Below are 23,688 nucleotides of genomic sequence, written 5' to 3'. Positions count from 1 at the left end.
ATGATGATGATGATGATTTAGTCAAGAATATTTCTAATTTCCTTTCTTTGTTGCATTCTTCCCCGTGAAAAAGCATAAACCGGATTGTCCCTTGCAAGTCATCTCAAAGAATGAAACCTGGTAGAAAAAGCTAGCATTGCTTTTGCAAAGGTACCTGAAGTTATTCCGATTTATTTAACACAAATGGATCATTGACAGGTAGCATGCGCTAGATTTCTTCAAAGACAAGCGGAATGTAAACCTTTCAGCATTTTCTATTGACGTAAAATATCTTTATTATTCCCTTATTTCACTGAATTGATGCAATGTGTGGCCGAAGGCATTGAAAGAATGGCAGTGGTCCAATTTCAACATAAATTAAAAAATTAAATTATGGGGTTTTACGTGCCAAAACCACTTTCTGATTATGAGGCACGCCGTAGTGGAGGAGTCCGGAAATTTCGACTACCTGGGGATCTTTAACGTGCGCCTAAATCTAAGTACACGGGTGTTTTCGCATTTCGCCTCCATCGAAATGCAGCCGCCATGACCGGGAATCGATCCCGCGACCTCGTGCTCAGCAGCCTAACACCATAGCCACTGAGCAACTACGGCGGGTCGATTTCACTATACTGCTGAGGTATAATGTGAACCGATTTTGGAGCTCCTTTTTTTTTAACATCAATTCCACTTACGCTACGTGGAATGGGAACGCTGTGATGCAAAAAAAAAAATGCCATATGTATAAGATCATGCATCGCTCCATGATTGAGTGATCTATTCCTGGCAAAGCGTAACCAAGGCCTTGACGAGCGTTTGAATCTCACTGATGTTGCTGCAGTGTTTAGATTCGTAGATAACTATTTAATTATGACTTATACCGAAGCTAACAATTTGGACTCGATGGTTTCAGAAACGCTATACATGTTTACGTCTGAATTATCTCTTCTGGCGCTGACGCAAGAAGTGTTGAAAGACAACTTCACAAGATTTTTAGACTTAGGTTCGTATTTCTCGTCAATAGGCGTGTGCTTGAGCTACGAGCCGAGAGGAAATAAGCCTGTAGTTCCGTTCACCTCTGCCCACTCGAAATTGGTAAAAAGAGCCATGATACGATGAAGTCTTGTCAGCATAAGCGTGAAACAATCTTGTGGCTCCAGGCTAAGCGTCTCAGTGACTGGGGCTATTCTCTGAGCAGGTTGACCACCGTAGCTCAAGATGTGAGTAGGAAGTGTAGGACAAGCTTCAGTGATCGGACCAACAGTACTAAAGCAAAGAAGGCGCCAGTAGTTCGATACATGCACACTATCTAGCATAATTTGCGATGGATAGCAAAGAATTCCGGTGTGGACGTAGTTTTTTCCGCTCCCGAACCGTTGCAGGGACCTTAAATAAAGGGTTAATGCGGACTCGAGAGAGTGGCCCGACTGTGCCATAAAGCACGTTGAAAAACTCGTGGATTACATTCAAGGCGTCGGATACTGGAAACCTTTGACATGTAAGAGCGTGTGCATAGGTCAAACCGACCGGTGCCTTAACCAGAGGCTTAAATAACACCAGTACAATGTTAAATAGTTGTGTGAGGCCATCTAGAAATACACTGCTGGGGTTGCAGGTGCGTCCCACCCTACGCAAACACGACCATTCCAAACAGGGCTCAAGGCCGAATCACACGAGAGATAATTGAAGCATATGAAATTGACAAAATAAAAGAAATGTGTGTGAGCTTTTCTTCTTTGGCCTTATTTGAGAAAGAATAGGTTTATAGATTCACCCCCTTGAAACGACCAGGTACGACGTGATTACAGTGATGACAAGTTTGGGTTCTGTACTGTATCTTTACACGTTTGCCCCCTGTTAAGAACGGCCAGCTGCAGTGCAAGTTTGCCAGCCGTTTACGCCAGCGGTGGTAACCTCATCTTGGAACGCCGCCGCCAACCTCTAGCCTTTGCGAGTGAAGGAGTTTGACGAAGCAGGCTTTGTGCTGAAACCGCCACCGCTACGCTCTAGCCTCGTCGCCGTTGCGAGTGGAGGAGTTCGACGAAGCAGGCTTCGTGCGCAATACTACAACGCCGCCCTGTTCTGCTATGAGTGGGGGAGTTGCCGCGGGAACGTCGACGGGGGCACCTTCCCGCGTTCCGACCAAGACGCAAGACAATCTGCTACCCGGAACGGCTCAGAGTTCTACGAAGCCCCTCTGACGTCTGCTCCGGACCGTTACACCTGTGTGTATGTGCGGCACGTGTATGTGAGTCCTCATCCTCCTCCAACAGCCCTCGTCCACCTCCAAAAGGGCTGGTCTACGGTGACGTCGAACGGTGACGTCGAACGATGACTGGACGAACGTTTCCGCCCGCTTGGAATCAAGGGGGGACCAAGTGCTCATAAGCAGCGATTGTCGGCTGCTAGTGCGTGCTCGCTGTGTGCTCGCTGTCGTGCTAGAAATGTACTCGTGAGCTGCGTGCGCGTTGTCGTGCTATAAATGTACTGGTGAGCTGTGTGCTCGTCGTCGTGCTCGAAATGTACTAGTGAGCTGTGTGCTCGTAAGCTGTTTGCTGTATGCGTCTTCTTGCGTGCTCCATTTGGGAGTCACGCCAGACTGTCGATGTATGTCTTGTCTAAGATGTAACTAATGTAAATAAATCCTGTTCACCGAGTTCCTCTCTACGACCTTCAACTCCTTCAAATGGTGGCAGCGGCGAGATCGTCCGACGACCCCTACATCTGGTTGACAGCGGTGGGATCGTCCGACAAATCTGACACCCCTTGGTTTTATTACTGATCCGCTGTCAGTGTATAAATAACGCGTGCGATCAAATGAAACGTTTAGTTGAACGTTAGCGCTGCGTATCTGTCTTGCTTATTCTTGGTCCCTATCCTGTTGAGCTGCTCTATGTCTGTTATGAACCATAAAATTTCTATCACACCGCTACCTGGCTAAGCCCGAGCACTCATCCTTCCCAACCCCAATTTTTGTGTCTATGGTCACCGATGCTCGAGTGTAGGCCGAGCGGTAGAATTTTACGGTGTGCTTTGCAAGCTTTCCTCTTCTCTGTCGACCAATCTGTCTGTCTTACGTCACTCGTCGAAGAAAGTGCAAGATTTCTATTAAAAATGCAGCACATCACGAATTGCAATCTGTATATAGAGAAGCTTTGTGGCAGTGCATAGAGAGTCAACGCACGATTAAACCCACGCACGCACAGTCACACACACAAGCCCACACAGATCATACCGAGCCTTTTGTTAAGCTGTGTTGCTGAGCAAGTACAACGGACGCCTTGAACGCATCATGGTTTCACCGGCAGCACGCCCTTACGTACGCAGCGCAATTCGAATACATTCTATCCGCAAGGAGCGTTAACTTTCTAGTTACCGTACGTGGCTGGATGAATGGATGTCATCAGCGTCCCCTTTGGAACGGGGCGGTGGGTTGCACCACCAAACTCTCGCTATTTTAATGCCAAAAGTCCTACCTATATTCAAAAAAGAAAAACAGAAAAAAGGAAAAAAAGCACCATGAATTCCCGTAACCAAAGTTTTTGAACCCCTATTGTGGACGTTGCTTTTGTACGCCTCCGTTGTTGGTCCTTTCTCTACTTTTCTTCCACCAATCTTCCAATCGCCTCTTGTTAATCTCTACTGCGGACATGTTTACTTTCCCTGCTCTCGCTGAACCCAAGGGCTCCAAGCAGCCCGGTGATTCCTAAATGGACCGGTGAGCAGTTATCTTCACATTCAAATAAAACATGCTCCATCGTTTCCCTAGCTTTACCGCAGCGAGCACATGCTTCTTCCATCTTGTGCTTGCTACTTGTGCATCCGCGTATGCGCGGATGCGAGCGCCATCTGGTGGTGGTGCAAAGAACCCAGCGGCGCGCGTACACCTCTGTATTTGGTTGGCCTATTCGGCAAGAGAATACGCAGACCGATGCACCCACGGTCAGGAAACCCGGCGAATAGGTTCGCAAGGAAAAGCGCCACTTTTAAACAAGCAATAGTCAACACTCGCGTTCAACTTTTTTTCTGGCAATGAAGAGAAAGCAACGGAGGATAAGCGTGCATAAGCATGGGCGCTTCTGAAAAAAATTGCTACATTTTCATCCGCGTTGGTTTAAGTTCGGGAAGAGAAAGCACACACTTCATGACAGCAGCTAGGTTAGACAAAACACACCACAGAGTGCTGAAGTTGACCTGTTTTTGCAGCTTCTCCCTTCCACGTCGGGGCTAACGCGAAATGTGGGAGCTGCACTTCTGATTGCGTTGGCAGTCGCGAGAGTGCGCACACATCGTCTCTTCATTGATGCGCGCAAAAGATTCGTATCACGCTTATGATGCTTGTAGAGGAGTCATTCAGCTAAAATACTTACTCCGAGAACGATGTACATCATTTATTTTCGCAAATTTTTTGCAGTTCTCTGAGATTTATCAGACGCGACTATCATAGAGCCGCAAAGACGGTTAGTGCAACTACGGTTGTTGTGTCATAAGGCATAGAGGTGACGCTGGCTTGAAAGAATGGCTCCGTTTGCACTCCCCACATTCGTAGTATCCTGTTTGCACCAAAGATCCTGAGCGTATAGGAAACATAACCACGACTAGAAAAACACACTGCAATTGCGAAGCAGTTCGTGTTCGTTGCGGTAAGCAAGAGGCTGCAACGTGCGGTGGCCAACAGTAACCACATTGAAGTGCAGCGTGCATTTTCAACGAAGCATTCATCAAGCCGTTAAAGGCGTGCAACCGTCGCATGCTTTCCAAGGTAAATATACCTAGTAGCGAAGCTTTCATAGAAGCCCATACGTACAAAACATGGCAGTTCATCGGCGGTTCATGGAGCTTAGCGCCATCTGTGTGACGAGGGAACACTTCCGGCGGAAGTAAAAATAATGTGGCGCCACATCCGTTAAAACCAGAAGTGACGTCATTTTGTTCTCAAAGGCGCGAGATTTGTTTTGGTGACCTGCCATTATAGCTGTATATTCATATGCCCCGCCATGCTACTTGATGGGCGTAGGGAGCTTTCAGGGCGGAACGCGATGCAGGAATAAGTTAGCCGTGCAGGTGCCGAAATCATGCCCCTGCACAGAACATAATTTCTTTGGAGGCCGACGGAAGCTTTAGGTGTGGAGTGCTGGTCCTATAATCGGACGCCAAGCCCGTCGGTCACCGCAGACGCACGAAAACAACTAAGGTAAACAAGTATCTGGCGGTCGTAACTCACCACTTTGGACTGAACAGGTTAAGACAGGATGAAGCTACGCGCGTCACCAAATTCAGACAAACATCGACAAGCAAAACAGCACAATGTGTGAGGGGGGCGTATTCAAACAGGTGAACTTTTACGAGCGCGCCTTTCTGCACAGTTCAAGAGCTGCATTGCATTGCAAGTGATAGCGGTTCTTACTATGGGCGCTGAAAGATGTTATTGATAATGATAAAATAGTGTTTTCTTTACTCCTCAGGCTTATATGAAATTGATAGCTATTTTATTTTCAATGAAGGAATTTGACTGTGTCTCGCTTTAATTAAAAACCGCTTTTTTTTCTTTCCCAGAGTTTGTTCCCTCCAAACATAGTCGCGCTTCAATCGCTGCTCCCATAACCACCCTTGCTGATGTCGGTGACAATTTGTTCTGAACCGCTTTTCGCCCCAAGCTTCACGACCTATTTGCATCAGCCTTGTACTTTCTGCCCTGTGCTTCAACAAGTCAGCTGGATAAAATTTGCGCTTCGTTGTAACTCTACATTAACAGGGTTCATCCTGTTTGTCAGCTGTGACGCGTACTCTGATATTGATTTATCCTTAAGCAAATCAAACGCCCCTGTTGCTGTAGTTCTAGGACGTGGCAATGAAGGGAAAGCTATGGAGGGTACGTGTGCGCAAGCGAAGGCGCTTCTGAAAAAAGTCCCTATTCTTCGTCCGCGTTAAAGCCAAACTACACGCACGCTTGCCGAAACTATCACGCGCCTCATGCGTCATGATGCAGGACAGATCTTACGCGTCGAAGCGCGGTGCGAGCCGAGATATGTTCTACGGGCAAATACCTGTGCTTTGGCTGCCTCGCAAAAATGCGAAACGATGTCCGCCAAGGTGAATATAGTGAGCCGATTGGTCATGCTCTGAGGCGTGCCTCGTAGGGTCAAAGCGCCATTACGCGCAAAGCGCGGCAAACACAAAGCGCGTGTGGGCAACTGCTTTCACCCGCCGAAACGGGTACGTGTAGTTAGGCCTTCGCTTAAACACTTCATCGCAGCAGCTAAATTAAACAAAGCGTTTCGCGGCTTCTCTCCCTTCCACGTCTGGGCAAACGCTAAACTGTCGCACGTGTGAGCTACGCTTCCGATGGCGTTGGCAGTCGTGAGAGTGCATCGCACGTCATCTCTTCATCGATGAGCGCAAAAGCTTCGTATCGAGCTTATTATTTTTCTCAAGGAGTAGTTCATCTAAATGAATCACTCCGAGAACGATGCCTATCGTTTTTCCTGCAAGTTTTCTGAAGTTCTCGGAGATTTGATAAAGGCGACTATAAAAGAGCCACAGAGATTGTCAGTGCAACTACGGTTGTTTTCTCGTAAGGCATAGAAGTGACTAGTTTCAAACAATGGCTCCGTTCGCAAGCCGGCAGTATCCTCCCAGAAAAGTTAACGCCATGTACTTGCTTGGCAACTTGCTTCCGACGGCAGTGACGCCAGCACCGCAGTATGCGGGCGCTGCGCGCTTGCAAAGCCAGCTTGTACAAGTAAGAATTACAAAGTGGCGTGCGACACCAGTTTTCAGGCTTTGTGAAATATTCTGTGAGACAGCTGTACCTCCACGGACAGCTACTACACAAACATGGACAGCCGTGCTTTCACCTGATTTGCCCTCTCAAGTGAAGGATTTTCATCGGCAATATCAGTGGGGCATTCTACCTACAAGACACAGGCTTGAACGCTGGCATATGGTAGCGAATGATAAATGCATATATTGCGCACAAACAGAGTCCAACGCGCATGTAGTAAAGGACTGCGTTGTAGCACGCACCTTCTGGAAGCTAGTTGCAAGAATGTTCGGAATATCCATCGTGCGGCCACCACAGCGCCGAGATCGCTTTGCTAGTCTCGTGTACTACAGCGCTAGATACGTTTTGTGGTACTTCCGCAACATTGCAGAACGATCTCGGCAGTCAAATAGAGCAATGTACCCCAGAATGCGAAAACTACGGGTGATAGTATGGGGTCATCTTGAAGAACAATTGTTCAAACTCGGTGAAGCCGAGTTTCTTCGCTGCTGGTCTACGCGGTACATGACCGTCTCCCGAGGCAAAGTCTTTCTGCAGCCAGAATAATGTTCAATTCTGTTGCGTGAGTTCAGACTGTATCTGTATGTGCCCCGGGTAACTTTCACAAATTCGAGGTTGACAATAATGCTTTTGCGTGGACGCTGTAATGAGTTTTGTTGTTGTTGTTGTTGTTGCTGTTGTTGTTGCTGTTGTTGTTGTTGTTGTTGCTGTTGTTGTTGCTGTTGTTGTTGCTGTTGCTGTTGCTGTTGTTGTTGTTGTTGTTGTTGTTGTTGTTGTTGTTGTTGTTGTTGTTGTTGTTGTTGTTGTTGTTGTTGTTGTTGTTGTTGTTGTTGTTGTTGTTGTTGTTGTTGTTGTTGTTGTTGTTGTTGTTGTTTGGCAAAGCCAGTGTCAAGCAGACACCATTTATTATTTCGTTTGCTAATCTGTTTTGTTTACATCAAGTATGATGTATTACGTGTGCTGTACCTTATATTGTACTTTTCGTTCATACCACAGTTGTAAGCGTGCCTACGGGTGAATAAATTTCCTTGTCAGCCATGTAGACCATTCGCAACCAGGGAATGTTCTTCTGCACCAGTTAACGCCATGCAGACTCGGATATTTCAGCTCAACATGGGCTCGTTTACAATTTTCCGTACTTCGTATATGTTATCGTCCTGGCGGAATTGTGCCGTCAACCACGCCGTCCCTCCACGTTTCGCAGAGGCGTTTACTAAACTAAATGAATTTCTCGAAGTAAAATGCGTCAGAACAATCGCAAAGTATGGCTTACACACAAACCTGCAGACGTGATAGCGTCGGAGGGTAATTTGAAAATACGGGTGGGTGAGTGGATGGATGGATAGATGTTACGAGCGTCCCCTTTGTAACGGGGTGGTAAGTTGCACCCCCAAACTCTTGTTATTTTATTGTCTACCATCATACCTATGATAAATAAAGAAAAAAGAAAAGAAAGAAACCTACGATGAATTCCCATAACCAAAGTTTCTGAACACCTATTGTGAACTTTGTTTTTGCACGCCTCCGTTGTTTGTCGTTTCCCTACTTTACTTCCTATCGCCTCTTATTAATCGCTACTGCGGAAATGTTTACGTTCCCCTGCTCGCCCTGAACCCAAGGGCTCCAAGGAGTCCAGTGGTTCCTAAATCGACCAAGTGAGCAGTTATCTTCACATTCTAATAAAACATGCTCCATCGTTTCTCTAGCTTTACCGAAGCAAGCACAAGCTTCTTCCTTCTTGTGCTTGCGTCCTGTGCATCCGCGTGTGTGCGGATGCGAGCGTCATCTGGTGGTGGTGGAAGAAATCCAGCGGCGCGCGTACTCCTCTGTATTTGGTTGGAATAGTCAGGCCGATGCACTCACGGTCAGGAAACCCGGCGAATAGGTTCGATTGGAAAAGCGTCACTTTTAAACAAACAATAGGCAACACTCGCGTTCAACTTTTTTCTGGCAATGAAGAGAAAGCAACGGAGGATAAGCGTGCACAAGCATGGGCGCTTCTGAAAAATTTTGCCACATTTCCATCCGCGTTAGTTTAAGTTCGGGAAGAGAAACGAAACACTTCATGACAGCAGCTAGGTTAGATAAAACACGCCACAGAGTGCAGAAGTTGACCTTTTTTGCGGCTTCTCCCTTCCACGTCGGGGCTAACGCGAAACGTGGGAGCTGCACTTCTGATTGCGTTGGCAGTCGCGAGAGTGCACACACATCGTCTCTTCATTGATGCGCGCAAAAGTTTCGTATCACGCTTATGATGTTTGTAGAGGAGTGATTCAGCTAAAAGACTTGGTTCGAGAACGATGCATCTCCTTTTTTTGCAAATTTTCTACTATAATAGAGCCACAAAGACGGTTAGTGCAACTACGGTTGTTGTGTCATAAGGCATAGAGGTGACGCTCGCTTGAAAGAATGGCTCCGTGTGCACGAATGCTATGGAAATAATCTTGAAGAGAGTAAGCTGCTTGGTCAGGGCCGAGCGTATAGGAAACATAACTACGGCTAGAAGAACACACTGCCAATTGCGATGGAGTTCGTGTTCGTTGCGGTATTTAATTTCACAGTAAGCAAGAGGTTGCAACGTGCAGTGGCCAACAGTAACCACTTTGAAGTGCAGCGTGCATTTTCAGCGAAGCATTAATCGAGCCGTTAAAGACATACAACCGATCGCATACTTTCCAAGGTAAATATACCTAGTAGCGAAGCTTCTGTAGAAGCACATACGTTCAAAACATGGCAGTTCATTGGCTGTTCATGGGGCTTAGCGCCATCTGTGTGACGAGGAAACACTTCCGGCGGAAGAAAAAAATAATGTGACGTCATATCCGTTAAAACCAGAAGTGACGTCATTTTGTTATCGAAGGCGCGGGATTTGTTTCGGTGACCTACCATTAGAGCTGTATATTCAAATGCCCCGCCATTCTACTTGATGGGCGTCGGGAGCTCTCCCGGTGCGGAATGCGATGCTGGAAAAGTTTAGCCGTACGGGTGTCGTAATCGCGCCCCTGCACAGAACATACTTTCTTTGGAGGACGACGAAAGCTTTAGGTGTGGAGTGCTGGTCCTATCATCGGAAGCCAAGCCCGTCGGTCAGCGCAGTCGCACGAAAACAACTAAGGTAAACAATTATCTGGCGGTCGTAACTCACTACTTTTGACTGAACAGGTTAAGACACGATGAAGCTACCCGCGTCACCAAATTCAGACAAACACTTCCAGAGCTGCATTGCATTGCAATTGATAGCGGCTCTTACTATGGGCGCTCAAAAATGTTATTGATAATGATCAAACAGTCTTTTCTTTACTCGTCACGCATATCTGAAATTGATAGGTGTTTTATTTTCAATGAAGGTATTTGACTGTGTCTCGCTTTAACTAAAAACCGCTTCTTTTCTTTCCCAGTGTTTGTTCCCTCCAAACATAGCCGCGCTTCAATCGCTGCTCCCATAACCACCCTTGCTGATGTCGGTGACAATTTGTTCTGCACCGCTTTTCGCCCCAAGCTTCACGACCTATTTGGATCAGCCTTGTACTTTCTGCCCTGTGCTTCAACAAGTCAGCTGGATAAAATTTGCGTTTCGTTGTAACTCTTCATTAACAGGGTTCATTCTTTTTATCAGCTGTGACGCATACTCTGATATTGATTTATTCTTAAGCAAATCAAACGCCCCTGTTGATGCAGTGCTGTGACGTGGCAATGAAGGGAAAGCTATGGAGGATACGCGTGCGCACGCGAAGGCGATTCTGAAAAAAGTCCCACTTCTTCGTGCGCGTTAAGGCCAAACTACACGTACGCTTCCCGGAGGGCCCACGTGCCTCATGCATCAGCAGATGGTGCAGGACAAATATTACGCGTCGAAGCACGGCGTGTACCCAGATATCTTCTACAGGCAAATATTTGTGCTTTGGTTCCCTCACAAAAATTGGCTGAAGGCTTAGCTTGGTTAAGCCTGGAAGATTGCGAAATCAATACCTTTGGCTGCGCCTTGGTTCGGCTGATGGTGTGGACATGGTTGCCCTTTGTTAAACTTATGGCTATACATCATCCGACATAGCGCAAGGCAGCGCGCCGACCACTGCGAGGAGCCGAGCTGTAGCCCCATTTATCCTCCTAGCGTGACGTCACACCAGCGAGCGCCCTCTCTCGGTAGCGCCGCAGCAGCGGAGCGCAAGGCTTCGCTTCCACCATCGATGCCACGAGCTGGACCCCCTCTCTCGGTCTGGCGTGACGTCACACGGTCACGTGACGCTCAGCTGTGTAAGGAGGCGCCACGACCACCGATGGGCTAAAAGTGCGAGCGGTATTGCTTTCGCAATAAAATGCTAAACGATGTCTGCCAGGGCGAAAATAGTGAGCCGATTGGTCATGCTCTGACGCGTGCCTCGTAGGGTCAAAGCGCCATTACGGGCAAGGCGCGACAAACGCAAAAGTGCGTGTGGGCACGAGCTTTGACGCGCCGACACGGGTACGTGTAGTTAGGGCTTTGTTTTCGCTTCCCAAGCTTAAACACTTCATCGCAGCAGCTAAATTAGACAAAGCGTTTCGCGGCTTCCCTCCCTTCCAGGGCAAACGTTAAACCGTCGCTCGTGGGAGCTGCGCTTCCGATGGCGTTGGCCAGTCGCGTGAGTGCATCGCACATCATCTCTTCATTGATGTGCGCAAAAGCTTGGTATCGAGCTTATTATTTTTGCCAAGGAGTAGTTCAGATAAAGGAATCACTCCGAGAACGATGCGTATGGTTTTTCCTGCAAGACTTCCAATGTTCTCGGAGATTTAATAGATGGGACTATATAAGAGCCACAGAGATTGTCGGTGCAACTACGGTTAATTTCTCATAAGGCAAAGAAGTGACGTTTAAATAGCGGCCGCTTAAGCAGTCCTTCGGTGGGGTGGTGCGCCAGCCAACGCGAATATTTTTTGCAATGTTCCATACTTTGTTTATGTTATCGTCCAGGCGGAAATCTGCTGTCACAAGACAGTTTTAGCACAGCGTTGCTTACGCTGCGCTCCGCACACATTTCACGCGCCCCGGTGGCTGCTTAGAGTGCACTGAGTTCGCTTATCTAACAAGCGCGCCTCCCAGAAACGCCAATGTCGTGCTCTCAGCTTGACTGTAGAACGATTACAAAAGCGACTACACCCACCCTGACGATCCGCTAAATCGGGTTTCTAGCGTAACGTGGTCAGCGTTCTACGTTCCGCTGCCGCTATGTGCGTTGTGCGCACGCGCATCAATGTTCCCGGTCGCGTTCTGCTGAGCGGCTGCGTGCAAATTGGTCTGATACGCCGGTATGAGCGAAGCGGACCGTAAACGCTCTGCTAAAACTCTCTTGTAACTCAAGTATTAACGGGATGGCGTTTTGGGGCCCCGCGTCGCAGGAATTCTGGTGTCAGCGTCCGGCGTCAGCCGTCGTGTGGAGGAAAAATCACTCCGAACCACGCAGTCTCTCCACGTGGCGGTACGGCTTACACGCAACCCTACAAACGTGATAGCGTCGGAGTGTAATTTTAATATATGGGTGGGTGGGTGGGTGGATGGATGGAATGCTATGAACGTCCCCTTTGTAATGGGGTGTAGGGTTGCACCACCAATCTCTCGTTATTTTATTTCCTAACATCCTACCTATGTTAAATAAAGAAAAAAGAAAAGGAGAAAAAGAACCGACGATGAATTCCCATAAGCAAAGTCTCTGAACCCCTATTGCGAACTTTGTTTTTGCACGCCTCCATTGTTTGTCGTTTCCCTACATTTCTTCCGATCGCCTCTTATTAATCGCTACTGCGGACATGTTTACCTTCCCCTGCTCGCGCTGAACCCAATGGCTCCAAGGAGTCCAGTGATTCCTAAATCGACCAGTGAGCAGTTATCTCCACATTACAGTAAAACATGCTCCATCGTTTCCGTAGCTTTAACGAGGCACGCACATGCTTCTTCCTTCGTGTGCTTCCGTCTTGGGCATCCGCGTGTGCGCGGATGCGAGCGCCATCTGGTGGTGGTGGATGAAACCCAGCGGCGCGCGTAATCCTCTGTATTTGGTTGGCCTATTCGGCAAGAGAATAACCAGGCCGATGCACTCACGGTTAGGAAACCCGGCGAATAGGTTCGCAAGGAAAAACGTCACTTTTAAACAAGCAGTAGGCAACACTCGCGTTCAACTTTTTTTCTGGCAATGAAGAGAAAGCAACGGAGGATAAGCGTACACAAGCATGGGCGCATCTGAAAACAACTGCTACATTTTCATCCGCGTTAGTCTAAGTTCGGGAAGAGAAAGCACACACTTCATGACAGCAGCTAGGTTAGACAAAACACACCACGGAGTGCGGAAGTTGACCTGTTTGCGCGGCTTCTCCCTTCCACGTCAGGGCTAACGCGAAACGTGGGAGCAGCACTTCTGATTGCGTTGGCAGTTGCGAGAGTGCACACACATTGTCTCTTCATTGTCTCTTCATTGTCTCTTCAGCCAGCGTCACCTGTCTCTTCAGGTGACGCTGGCTTGAAAGAATTGCTCCGTTTGCACAGAAATAATGGAAATCATCTTGATACAGAGCGTAAGCTGCTTCGTCACGGCCGAGCGTATATGAAACATAACCACGTCTATTAGAACACACTGTCAATTGCTAATCAGTTCGTGTTAGTTGCGCTATTTAATTTCACAATAAGTAAGAGGTTGCAACGTGCGGTGGCCAACAGTAACCACGTTGAAGTGCAGCGTGCATTTTCAGCGAAGCATTAATCGAGCCGTTAAAGACATACAACCGATCGCATACTTTCCAAGGTAAATATACCTAGTACCCGCCGTGGTTGCTCAGTGTTTGTGGTGTTGGGCTGCTGAGCACGAGGTCGCGGGATCGAATCCCGGCCACGGCGGCCGCATTTCGATGGGGGCGAAATGCGAAAACACCCCTGTGCTTAGATTTAGGCGCACGTTAAAGAACCCCAGGTGGTCAAAATTTCCGGAGTCCTCCACTACGGCGTGCCTCATAATCAGAAAGTGGTTTTGGCACGTAAAACCCCAAATATTATTATAATATACCTAGTAGCGAAGCTTCTGTAGAAGCCCATACGTTCAAAACATGGCAGTTCATTGGCTGTTCATGGGGCTTAGCGCCATCTGTGTGACGAGGATACACTTCCGGCGGAAGAAAAAAATAATGTGACGTCATATCCGTTAAAACCAGACGTGACGTCATTTTGTTCTCGAAGGCGCAAGATTTGTTTTGGTGACCTGCCATTAGAGCTGTATATTCAAACGCCCCGCCATTCTACTTGATGGGCGTCGGGAGCTCACCGCTCGGAATGCGACGCTGGAAAAGGTTAGCCGTACGGGTGTCGCAATCACGCCCCTGCACACCACATACTTTCTTTGGAGGCCCACGAAAGCTTTAGGTGTGGAGTGCTGGTCTTATCATCGGACGCCAAGGCCGTCGGTCAGCGCAGTCGCACGAAAACAACTAAGGTAAACAATTATCTGGCGGTCGTGACTCACTACTTTTGACTGGACAGGTTAAGACACGATGAAGCTACCCGCGTCATCAAATTCAGACAAACGGCGACAAGCAAAACAGCACAAGGTGTGAGGAGGGCGTATTCTGACAGGTGAACAGGTGACAGGGCAACATTGGACCATGTGTTGTGGGAGTGAGAAGCCATCGGCTCCTCCATCAGCGAGGATAGGTGGGCTGCGCTCTTGGGCAGCCCCGAACTCAGTGACCAGACCCTGGCCGTCCAGAGTGCCCGCGATCGGGCCGTCAAGCTCGGCTTGGCGGTCCCTACGTGGGACTAGCCGGGTGGCGCGGGGTCTCCCCTGCGTCTTCTCTGGACCTAATAAAGTTATTTCACTCACTCACTCACTCACTCACAGGTGAACTTTTACGAGCGCGCCTTTCTGCGCACTGCCACAGCTGGATTGTATTGCAAGTGATAGCGGCTCTTACTATGGGCGCTGAAAAATGTATGTATTGATAATGATAAAATAGTGTTTTCTTTACTTGTCAGGCATATATGAAATTGATAGGTGTTTTCAATGAAGGTATTTCACTGTGTCTCGCTTTAATTAAAAACCTATTTTCTTTCCCCAGTGTCTGTTCCCTCCAAACATAGTCACGCATCAATCGCTGCACCCATAACCACCCTTGCTTATGTCGGTGACAATTTTTTTCTGAACCGCTTCTCGCCCGAAGGTTCGCGACTTATTTGGATCAACCTTGTACTTTCTACCCTCTGCTTCAACAACTCAGCTGGGTAAAATTTGCGCTTCGTTGTAACTCTACATTAACAGGTTCATCTGTTTTATCAGCTGTGGCGCATACTCTGATACTGATTTATTCTTAAGCCAATCAAACGCACCTATCGCTGCAGTGCTCTGACGTGGCAATGAAGGGAAAGCTATGGAGGATACTCGTGCGCAAGCGAGCGCCCTTCTGAAAAAAGTCCTACTTCTTCATTCCCGTCGAAGCCTAACTACACATACGCTTGCCGGAGCGCCCACGCGCCTCATGCGTCAGCAGATGATGCAGGACAGATCTTAAGGCGGAACCGCATGGCGCGATTTCAGGCGCGATTGACGCGCGGATGGTGGGATGCGCGCGTCATTTTGACGCGTGCCCAGCATGATCCGTCACGAAATCGCGCCGCCGCGTGCTGCTGCTCGGAGTAGTAAAAAAACGCGTTGCGCGGCGCGTCCACCAATCAGAGTTCAGGTAAGTCACGTGGCATTTGGTCACGTGGCATTTGGTCACGTGGCATTTTGGTTCTTTTTTTGCCACCAAATGGCCCTGCTCTCTGCGCATCTCTACGCATCTCGACGGAACCTCCTTGGCGGAATTTTTTTTTTTCTCGGCAGAACTGGCGCGCGCGTCAGGAAAATATGTGCTACCGTGATTTCGTTCGCGCATCGTGTTGGTTCGCGCATCGTGTTCACCTAAAATGAACAAAGCAACCTTCAACGAGGCCCTAATAACTAAAGTGGAGAACGTCGCGTCTCATTGCTAATACTGGCAAGACAATTTGCTAATAATATTACCAGTGTGTGGTGCTCGCTCTCTTCTCAACCAGGCAGGCCCACATGTACCTCCTGACCCGCATTTTTTCTTGCTTCAGTATCAGCATCCCCCTTAATAGTAGCAATCACCTCTTCTGCTCGGTAGTAAGCGGCCGAACCTCCTTTTTATATGTGAAGTTGTAAACAAGCAGCGGCTTCTCAGCATGCGGAAGGTACATAGTCGCAGTTTCGCACACAATATTGCTGCTTGAAATTAAGCTTGATAAATACACTTCGGAAGAAATGTCGCTCTCTAATTACACTCAGATTATTTTTATTGTAGTGTTCTGTAAGTTTCAGGGCATATTATATATGCGGTAACAGAGACAATACATGTCGTTGAGAGTTCTGTTGTCTGGCAACCCGGAGAACGCGGCGCGAAAGCGCCGCTCCTTTCTTTCGTACGGGTGCTCGCGCGTCGGCGGCAACGCGGGCGTTTGCCGCCCGTCGCGTTTTTCGCTCGCGAAAAACTCGCCATGCGGTTCCAGCTTTACGCGTCGAAGCACGGTGCGAGCCCAGATATAATAATAATAATAATAATATTTGGGGTTTTACGTGCCAAAACCACTTTCTGATTATGAGGCACGCCGTAGTGGAGGACTCCGGAAATTTTGACCACCTGGGGTTCTTTAACGTGCACCTAAATCTAAGCACACGGGTGTTTTCGCATTTCGCCCCCATCGAAATGCGGCCGCCGTGGCCGGGATGAGCCCAGATATGTTCTACGGGCAAATATCGGTGCTTTGGCTGCCTCACGAAAATGCGAAACGATGTCTGCCAAGGCGAATATAGTGAGCCGATTGGTCATGCTCTAACGCGTGCCTCGTAGGGTCAAATCGCCATTACGCGCAAGGCGCGGCAAACGCAAAGCGCGTGTGGACACGAGCTTTCACGCGCCGAAAGGGGTACGCGTAGTTAGGCCTTTGTTTTCGCTTCCCAAGCTTAAACACTTCATTGCAGCAGCTAAATTGGACAAAGCGTTTCGCGGCTTCTCTTCCTTCCACGTCTGGGCAAACGGTAAACCGTCGCACGTGGGAGCTGCGCTTCCGATGGCGTTGGCCAGGCGCAGGAGTGCATCGCATGTCATCACTTCATCGACGAGCGCAAAAGCTTGGTGTTGAGCTTATTATTTTTCTCACAGAGTAGTTCAGATAAAAGAATCACTCCGAGAACAATGCGTATCGTTCTTCCTGCAAGTTTTCCGAACTTCCCGGAGATTTGATAGAGGCGACTATAAAAGAGCCACAGAGATGGTCAGTGCAACTACGGTTGTTTTCTCGTAAGGCAAAGTTCACAGTATGCTTGCGCACCAGTTCACGCCATGTAGACCATTCACAACGAGGGAGTGTTCTTCTGCACCAGTTAATGCCATGCAGACTCGGATATTTCAGCTCAATATGGGCTCGTTTACAATTTTCCGTACTTCGTAGATGTTATCGTCCTGCCGGAATTGTGCCGTCAACCACGCAGCCCCTCCACGTGGCGCAGAGGGGTTTACTGTACTAAATGAAATTCTCGAAGTAAATGCGTCAGAAGAATCTCAAAGTATGGCTTACACACAACCCTACAGACGTGATAGCGTCGGAGGGTAATTTGAAAATACGGGTGGGTGGGTGGATGGATGGATAGATGTTATGAGCGTCCCCTTTGAAACGGGGCAGTGGGCTGCACCACCAAGCTCTTGTTACATTATTGCCTAACATCCTACCTATATTAAATTTTAAAAAAGAAAAGAAAAAAAACGACAATGATATCCCATAACCAAAGTTTATGAACGCCTATTGTGAACTTTGTTTTTGCACGCCTCCGTTGTTTGTCGTTTCCCTACTTTTCTTCCTATCGCCTCTAATTAATCGCTACTGCGGAAATGTTTACGTTCCCCTGCTCGCGCAGAACCCAAGGGCTCCAAGGATTCCAGTGATTCCTAAATCGACCGGTGAGCAGTTATCTCCACATAACAGTAAAACATGCTCCATCGTTTCCCTAGCATTACCGAAGCAAGCACAAGCTGCTTCCTTCTTGTGCTTGCGTCTTGTGCATCCGCATGTGCGCGAATGCCAGCGCCATCTGGTGGTGGTGGAAGAAACCCAGCGGCGCGCGTACTCCTCTGTATTTGGTTGGCCTATTCGGCAAGAGAACAGCCAGGCCGATGCACGCACGGTCAGGAAACCCGGCGAATATGTTCGCAAGGAAAAGCGTCACTTTTAAACAAGCAATAGGCAACACTCGCATTCAACTTTTTTTTCTGGCAATGAAGAGAAAGCAACGGAGGATAAGCGCGCACAAGCATGGGCGCTTCTGAAAAAATTTGCCACATTTTCATCCGCGTTAGTTTAAGTTCGCGAAGAGAAAGCAAACACTTCATGACAGCAGCTAGGTTAGACAAAACACGCCACAGAGTGCTGAAGTTGACCTTTTTTGCGGCTTCTCCCTTCCACGTCGGGGCTAACGCGAAACGTGGGAGCTGCACTTCTGATTGCGTTGGCAGTCGCGAGAGTGCACATACATCGTCTCTTCATTGATGCGCGCAAAAGTTTCGTATCACGCTTATGATATTTGTAGAGGAGTGATTCAGCTAAAAGACTTGGTTCGAGAACGATGAATCTCCTTTTTTTGCAAATTTTTTGCAGTTCGCGGAGATTTGACAGACGCTACTATAATAGAGCCACAAAGACGGTTAGTGCAACTACGGTTGTTGTGTCATAAGGCATAGAGGTGACGCTCGCTTGAAAGAATGGCTCCGTTTGCATAGAACTGATGTAAATGAACCTGTTTGTACAGAAGATCGTGAGCGTAAGCTGCTTCGTCACGGCCGAGCGTATAGGAAACATAACCACGACTAGAAGAACACACTGCCAATTGCGAAGCAGTACGTGTTCGTTGCGGTATTTAATTTCACAGAAAGCAAGAGGTTGCAACGTGCGGTGGCCAACAGTAGCCACTTCGAAGTGCAGCGTGCATTTTCAGCGAAGCAGTAATCGAGCCGTTTAAGACATACAACCCATCGCATACTTTCCAAGGTAAATATACCTAGTAGCGAAGCTTCTCTAGAAGCCCATACGTTCAAAACATGGCAGTTCATTGATGGTCCATGGGGCTTAGCGCCATCTGTGTGACGAGGAAACACTTCCGGCGGAAGAAAAAATAATGTGACGCCATATCCGTTAAAACCAGAAGTGACGCCATTTTGTTCCCGAAGGCGCGAGATCTGTTTTGGTGACCTGCCATTAGAGCTGCATATTCAAATACCCCGCCATTTTACTCCATGGGCGTGTCGAGCTTTCAGCGCGGAACGCGATGCAGGAAAAGGTAAGCCGTACGGGTGTCGAAATCGCGCCCCTGCACAGAACATATTTTCTTTGGAGGCGGATGGAAGCTTTAGGTGTAGAGCGCTGGTCCTATCATCGGACGCCAAGCCCATCGGTCATCGCAGACGCCCGAAAACAGCTAAGGTAAACAATTATCTGGCAGTCGCAACTTTTGACTGAACTGGTTAAGACACGCCGAAGCTACCCGCGTCACCAAATTCAGACAAACACTTCTAGAGCTGCATTGCATTGCAAGTGATAACGGCTCTTACTATGGGCACTGAAAAATGTTATTGATAATGATAAAATAGTCTTTTCCTTACTCGTTACGCATATATAAGACTTATGGGTGTTTTATTTTCAATGAAGAAATTTGTCTGTATATCGCTTTAATTAAGAACCGCTTTTTCCTTTTCCGGTTTTTGTTCCCTCCAAACATATTCGTGCTTCAATCCCTGCTCCCATAACCACCCTTGATGATGTCGGTGGCAATTTGTTCTGAACCGCTTTTCGACCCAAGTTTCGCGACCTATTTGGATCGACCTTGTACTTTCCGCCCTCTGCTTCAACAAGTCAGCTGGATAAAATTTGTGTTTCGTTGTAACTCTGCATTAACGCGGTTCATCCTTTTTATCAGCTGTGACGCATACTCTGATATTGATTTATTCTTAAGCCAATCAAACGCCCCTATCGCTGCAGTGCTGTGACGTGGCAATGAAAGGAAAGCTATGGAGGATACGCGCGCGAAAGCGAAGGCGCTTCTGAAAAAAGTCCTACTTTTTCATCCGCGTGAAACCCTAACTACACATACGCTTGCCGGAGCGCCCACGCGCCTCATGCGTCAGCAGATGATGCAGGACAGATTTTACGCGTCGAAGCGCGGTGCGAGCCCAGATATGTTCTACGGGCAAATATCGCTGCTTTGGCTGCCTCACAAAAATGCGAAACGATGTCTGCCAAGGCGAATATAGTGAGCCGATTGGCCATGCTCTGCCGCGTGCCTCGTAGGGTCAAAGCGCCATTACGCGCAAGGCGCGGCAAACACAAAGCGCGTGTGGACACGAGCTTTCACGCGCCGAAACGGGTACGTTTAGTTAGGCCTTTGTTTTCGCTTCCCAAGCTTAAAACACTTCATCGCAGCAGCTAAATTAGACAAAGCGTTTCGCGGCTTCTCTCCCTTCCACGTCTGGGCAAACGGTAAACCGTCGCACGTGGGAGCTGCGCTTCCGATGGCGTTGGCCAGGCGCAAGAGTGCATCGCATGTCATCACTTCATCGATGAGCGCAAAAGCTTGGTGTCGCGCTTATTGTTTTTCTCAAGGAGTAGTTCAGATAAAAGAATCACTCCGAGAACGATGCTATCATTTTTCCTGGAAGTCTTCAGAAGTTCTCGGAGATTTGATCGAGGCAACTATAGAAAAGCAACAAAGATTGTCAGTGCAACTACGGTTGTTTTCTCACAAGGCATAGAAGTGACTAGTCTCAAACAACGGCTCCGTCCGCCGTGAAGCGATGATCTCATGCAACAGTTAACGCCGTGTAGACGTGCGGCTAAGATCAAGACCAAGTGAGTATTTCGTATCTGCTCTTTTCGGCACCTGGGACCTCCCCTGGTCCCAAGTGTGCCCGCCCGAGCGTGTACGAGTCCTGTTCCTGTTCCTGGACCGGACCCTGGACCTGCCTGGCTCGGTTTTGCACCGCCTCCGGGACTGGCCCACTTGGATCCGGACCCGGCCCGCTGTTGCACCGCCTCCAGGACCGGCCCTCCTGGATCGGACCCTGGCCTCTGGCTGCACTACCTCCAGGACCGGCCCACCCGGATCTGGCCCTGGCTCGCCGGAACACTATCCTCAGGTGCGTCCGTCTTGAGCTGCCCTTGGGCTCCACCGGTTCGGAGCCAGCCTTCCTTGGGTTGCTGCTGGGCCACCATCAGCGACCCAGCGGACCCCCGATGACCCTGGCGCCTGCAAGGACCCCTTCGCGGACCTCTGCAAGTACCGGAGTCTATCGAGGCGCCAGCAGCTCCTTCTGAGCCCTGACGCTACCAGTTGTACCACCAGTTCAAGTTCACCAGTAAGCCCTACCCCGGGAGGTGCTGCAGCCAGCGACCTGGGAGAATGGCATCGGAATCAGAAGCACTCCGTGAGATCCCCTTGAGGGAAAACTGTTTTTTGTTTAACGCTCCGGATGGAGACGTGTCCATAGACGACCTGATAGATGCTGTCGAACTAACGGCTGGAGGGTATAGTGTATTGGGGCTTCAGCACATGGGAGGCTCTCGATTTCTCGTTTGTACCAGAAACGCTGCGCAGGCCACAAGGCTCATTGTAGCTGAGGGGTTCTCAGTTAAAAATGTTAAAGTGCCTGTTGATGCTGTTGGACCCCCCTTAACATTCGTGAATGTGTATCGATTCCCATTGTACCTGACTGATGACGCTCTCCTGTCTGCTTTGCAACAATTTGGCAAGGTAAAGGGCGTGTCCCACGCGGGAGTCGCCAACAGACAGAACAAGTTAAATGGTGTGCGGGTCGTCCGCATCGAAATGAGTAGGCCCGTGCCCAACTTTATGACGATACAGGGGCGCAAAGTGATGATGGAGTACCGTGGGATGCGGAGGGTTTGCGCGAGGTGTGGGGATGATGGCCACATGGCCACGGCTTGCGCTACACCCTATTGCAAGCGTTGCGGCCTGTTTGGCCATGAAACAGACGGGTGTGAAGAGGAGTGCAAGCGGTGTGGCGGGAGCCATGGCACAAGAGATTGCTTTCGGAAGAAATCATATGTAGCTGCCGTCCGTGGCGCTCCACCAGCCACCTCAGTTACTATGAGGCCGTCCACTTCGCCGAAGGTGACGACCACTAAATCTACCATGCAGCTGCTTAAACCGCGTGCACAGCGCTCGCCCCCGCTTGCCTCCTCGTCGGAAAGTGAACCGTGCCATGCCGTTAGCAGTAACTCTTTCTCGAAAGAGTCATCCACCTCTTGTTCGGTTTCCTCGGAGAGCAACTCTCTTTCGAAAGAGTCAACAACCGCTTACTCAGTCTCCTCGGAGACTGAACCCTCTGCGGGCTCTGTCTCTGGGGAGGTCGCTTCTGGGGCGGCCTCCTCCGAGGCTGGGCTGCACGAGGGTTCCGATCTCCACCAGTCTAAGCCGGGCTCGCCACAAGAGCCCCATTCTGAGCATAGTGCTGTACAGGCGCAACAGCATAACAATGATTCGCATAGCCAAGCCATGTTCGCGAGTGATTCCAGACCAATTGTAACTAGTGGGCACTATACCATACCCGATGAAGGGGAGGATAAGCCTTCCACATGTTCAGAGGCTACTTCGGGAGTTCACGATACCAAGGAACCCTCGAAAACCCCTACTGATGATCGGAGTAAGGTGTATAAGCCGAGGCACAGATCTCGCTCACATAGGCGACACAAAGAGGGTAAGCAAAGCCCGGATAGGTCTCACCCCTTGCCCAATGACCATGATATCGCCAATCCGATACGACGGCCTAAGGACGAGAACAGCAGTGACAGCGATGCAGTTCGCCGCATGAAATCCAAAAAAGCTCGCAAACATTCGCCTAAGCTGCATGAGCGCTTATCACTAAGTGATGGCGACATGCAGGATTAATTCTTCTTTAGAACTCCCTGCCCCTCATCATTTGCTCACATGTCTACCAACCTATAGTCATGGTTATGGTTGTACTTAGCTCGTCTTGCACTAAGTGTGCGCCCTCTCGCTTCAGTTGCTCTTACGCTATCAAGATCAAAGCCTCATGAGTGCCTTGAGATTTGCCACCTTTAACGTTAGAGGATTCAGGGACAGACAAAAACAACGTCAGGTCCTCGAGTTGGCAAGAGACCTTGGTGTTGATGTCCTCTTCTTACAGGAGACGAACTTTCGCACCCCACTCGAGGTAGCCTCATTCCAACGTGAGCACAATGTCTGTGCTTTCTTTTCATTGACAAACGCGAAATCGTGTGGAGTAGGCACCATCTTCCTCTCCACAAAATTCCGGGAAAAAGCTCATTGCACATATGGGGCGAGTGGACGCACGCTTATCACTGACTTGTACATAGACGGGAAAAAATTAGATTTGTGAATATTTACGCGCCAGTAACTAGATCATTGACCAATCAATTCTTCAAAAACTTACACCCACTGCTTCTGGAGCCCATCCCTCATGTCTTGCTTGGAGATTTCAGCTGTGTTGTGGATTCTAATAGGGACATCATAGGCCCAGGGCAGTGTGGCTCGATTTATAATGCCAGAGAGCTCATTAACATACTTCGACATCTCCAGCTATCAGATGCGTGGGTCTCTCTTCACCAGGACCGCTTTGGAGCCACGCGATTCGGCTACCGCACAGAAAGTAGAATTGACCGGGTATATTTACCCGACTTGTTACTGCCCACACTACTTAGGTGCGACAATATATCCCTCCCAGCTACCCTCAAGCGCAAAACGGATCATTGGCCTGTGGTTGTGACAGTGAGAGGTAGTGCCGGTCGCAACATGACACAGGATAGATGGCGGCTCGATCCCGCAGTCCTTCAAGATGTCGACTGTATGGAAAACATCAAT

The 23,688-nt window shown here is 48.9% G+C and overlaps 1 protein-coding gene across 1 annotated transcript in view; it reads right to left on the bottom strand.

Annotated features, from left to right (window-relative positions):
• LOC142559209 (uncharacterized) overlaps nt 1-21,038 on the bottom strand; it is a 32,994-nt gene extending 11,956 nt beyond the window's left edge. Inside the window, exon 1 of the mRNA XM_075670839.1 lies at nt 20,908-21,038. Within this exon, the coding sequence (XP_075526954.1) occupies nt 20,908-21,038 (131 nt within the window). The remainder of the gene's footprint in view (nt 1-20,907) is intronic.
• Nucleotides 21,039-23,688: the final 2,650 nt, after the last annotated feature.

This window comes from Dermacentor variabilis, chromosome 10 (assembly GCF_050947875.1).
Source record: "Dermacentor variabilis isolate Ectoservices chromosome 10, ASM5094787v1, whole genome shotgun sequence".
NCBI classification, from domain to species: Eukaryota; Metazoa; Arthropoda; class Arachnida; order Ixodida; family Ixodidae; genus Dermacentor; species Dermacentor variabilis.
Note: the sequence above shows the minus strand (reverse complement) of the source record. Positions and strands in the feature narration are given on the sequence as shown.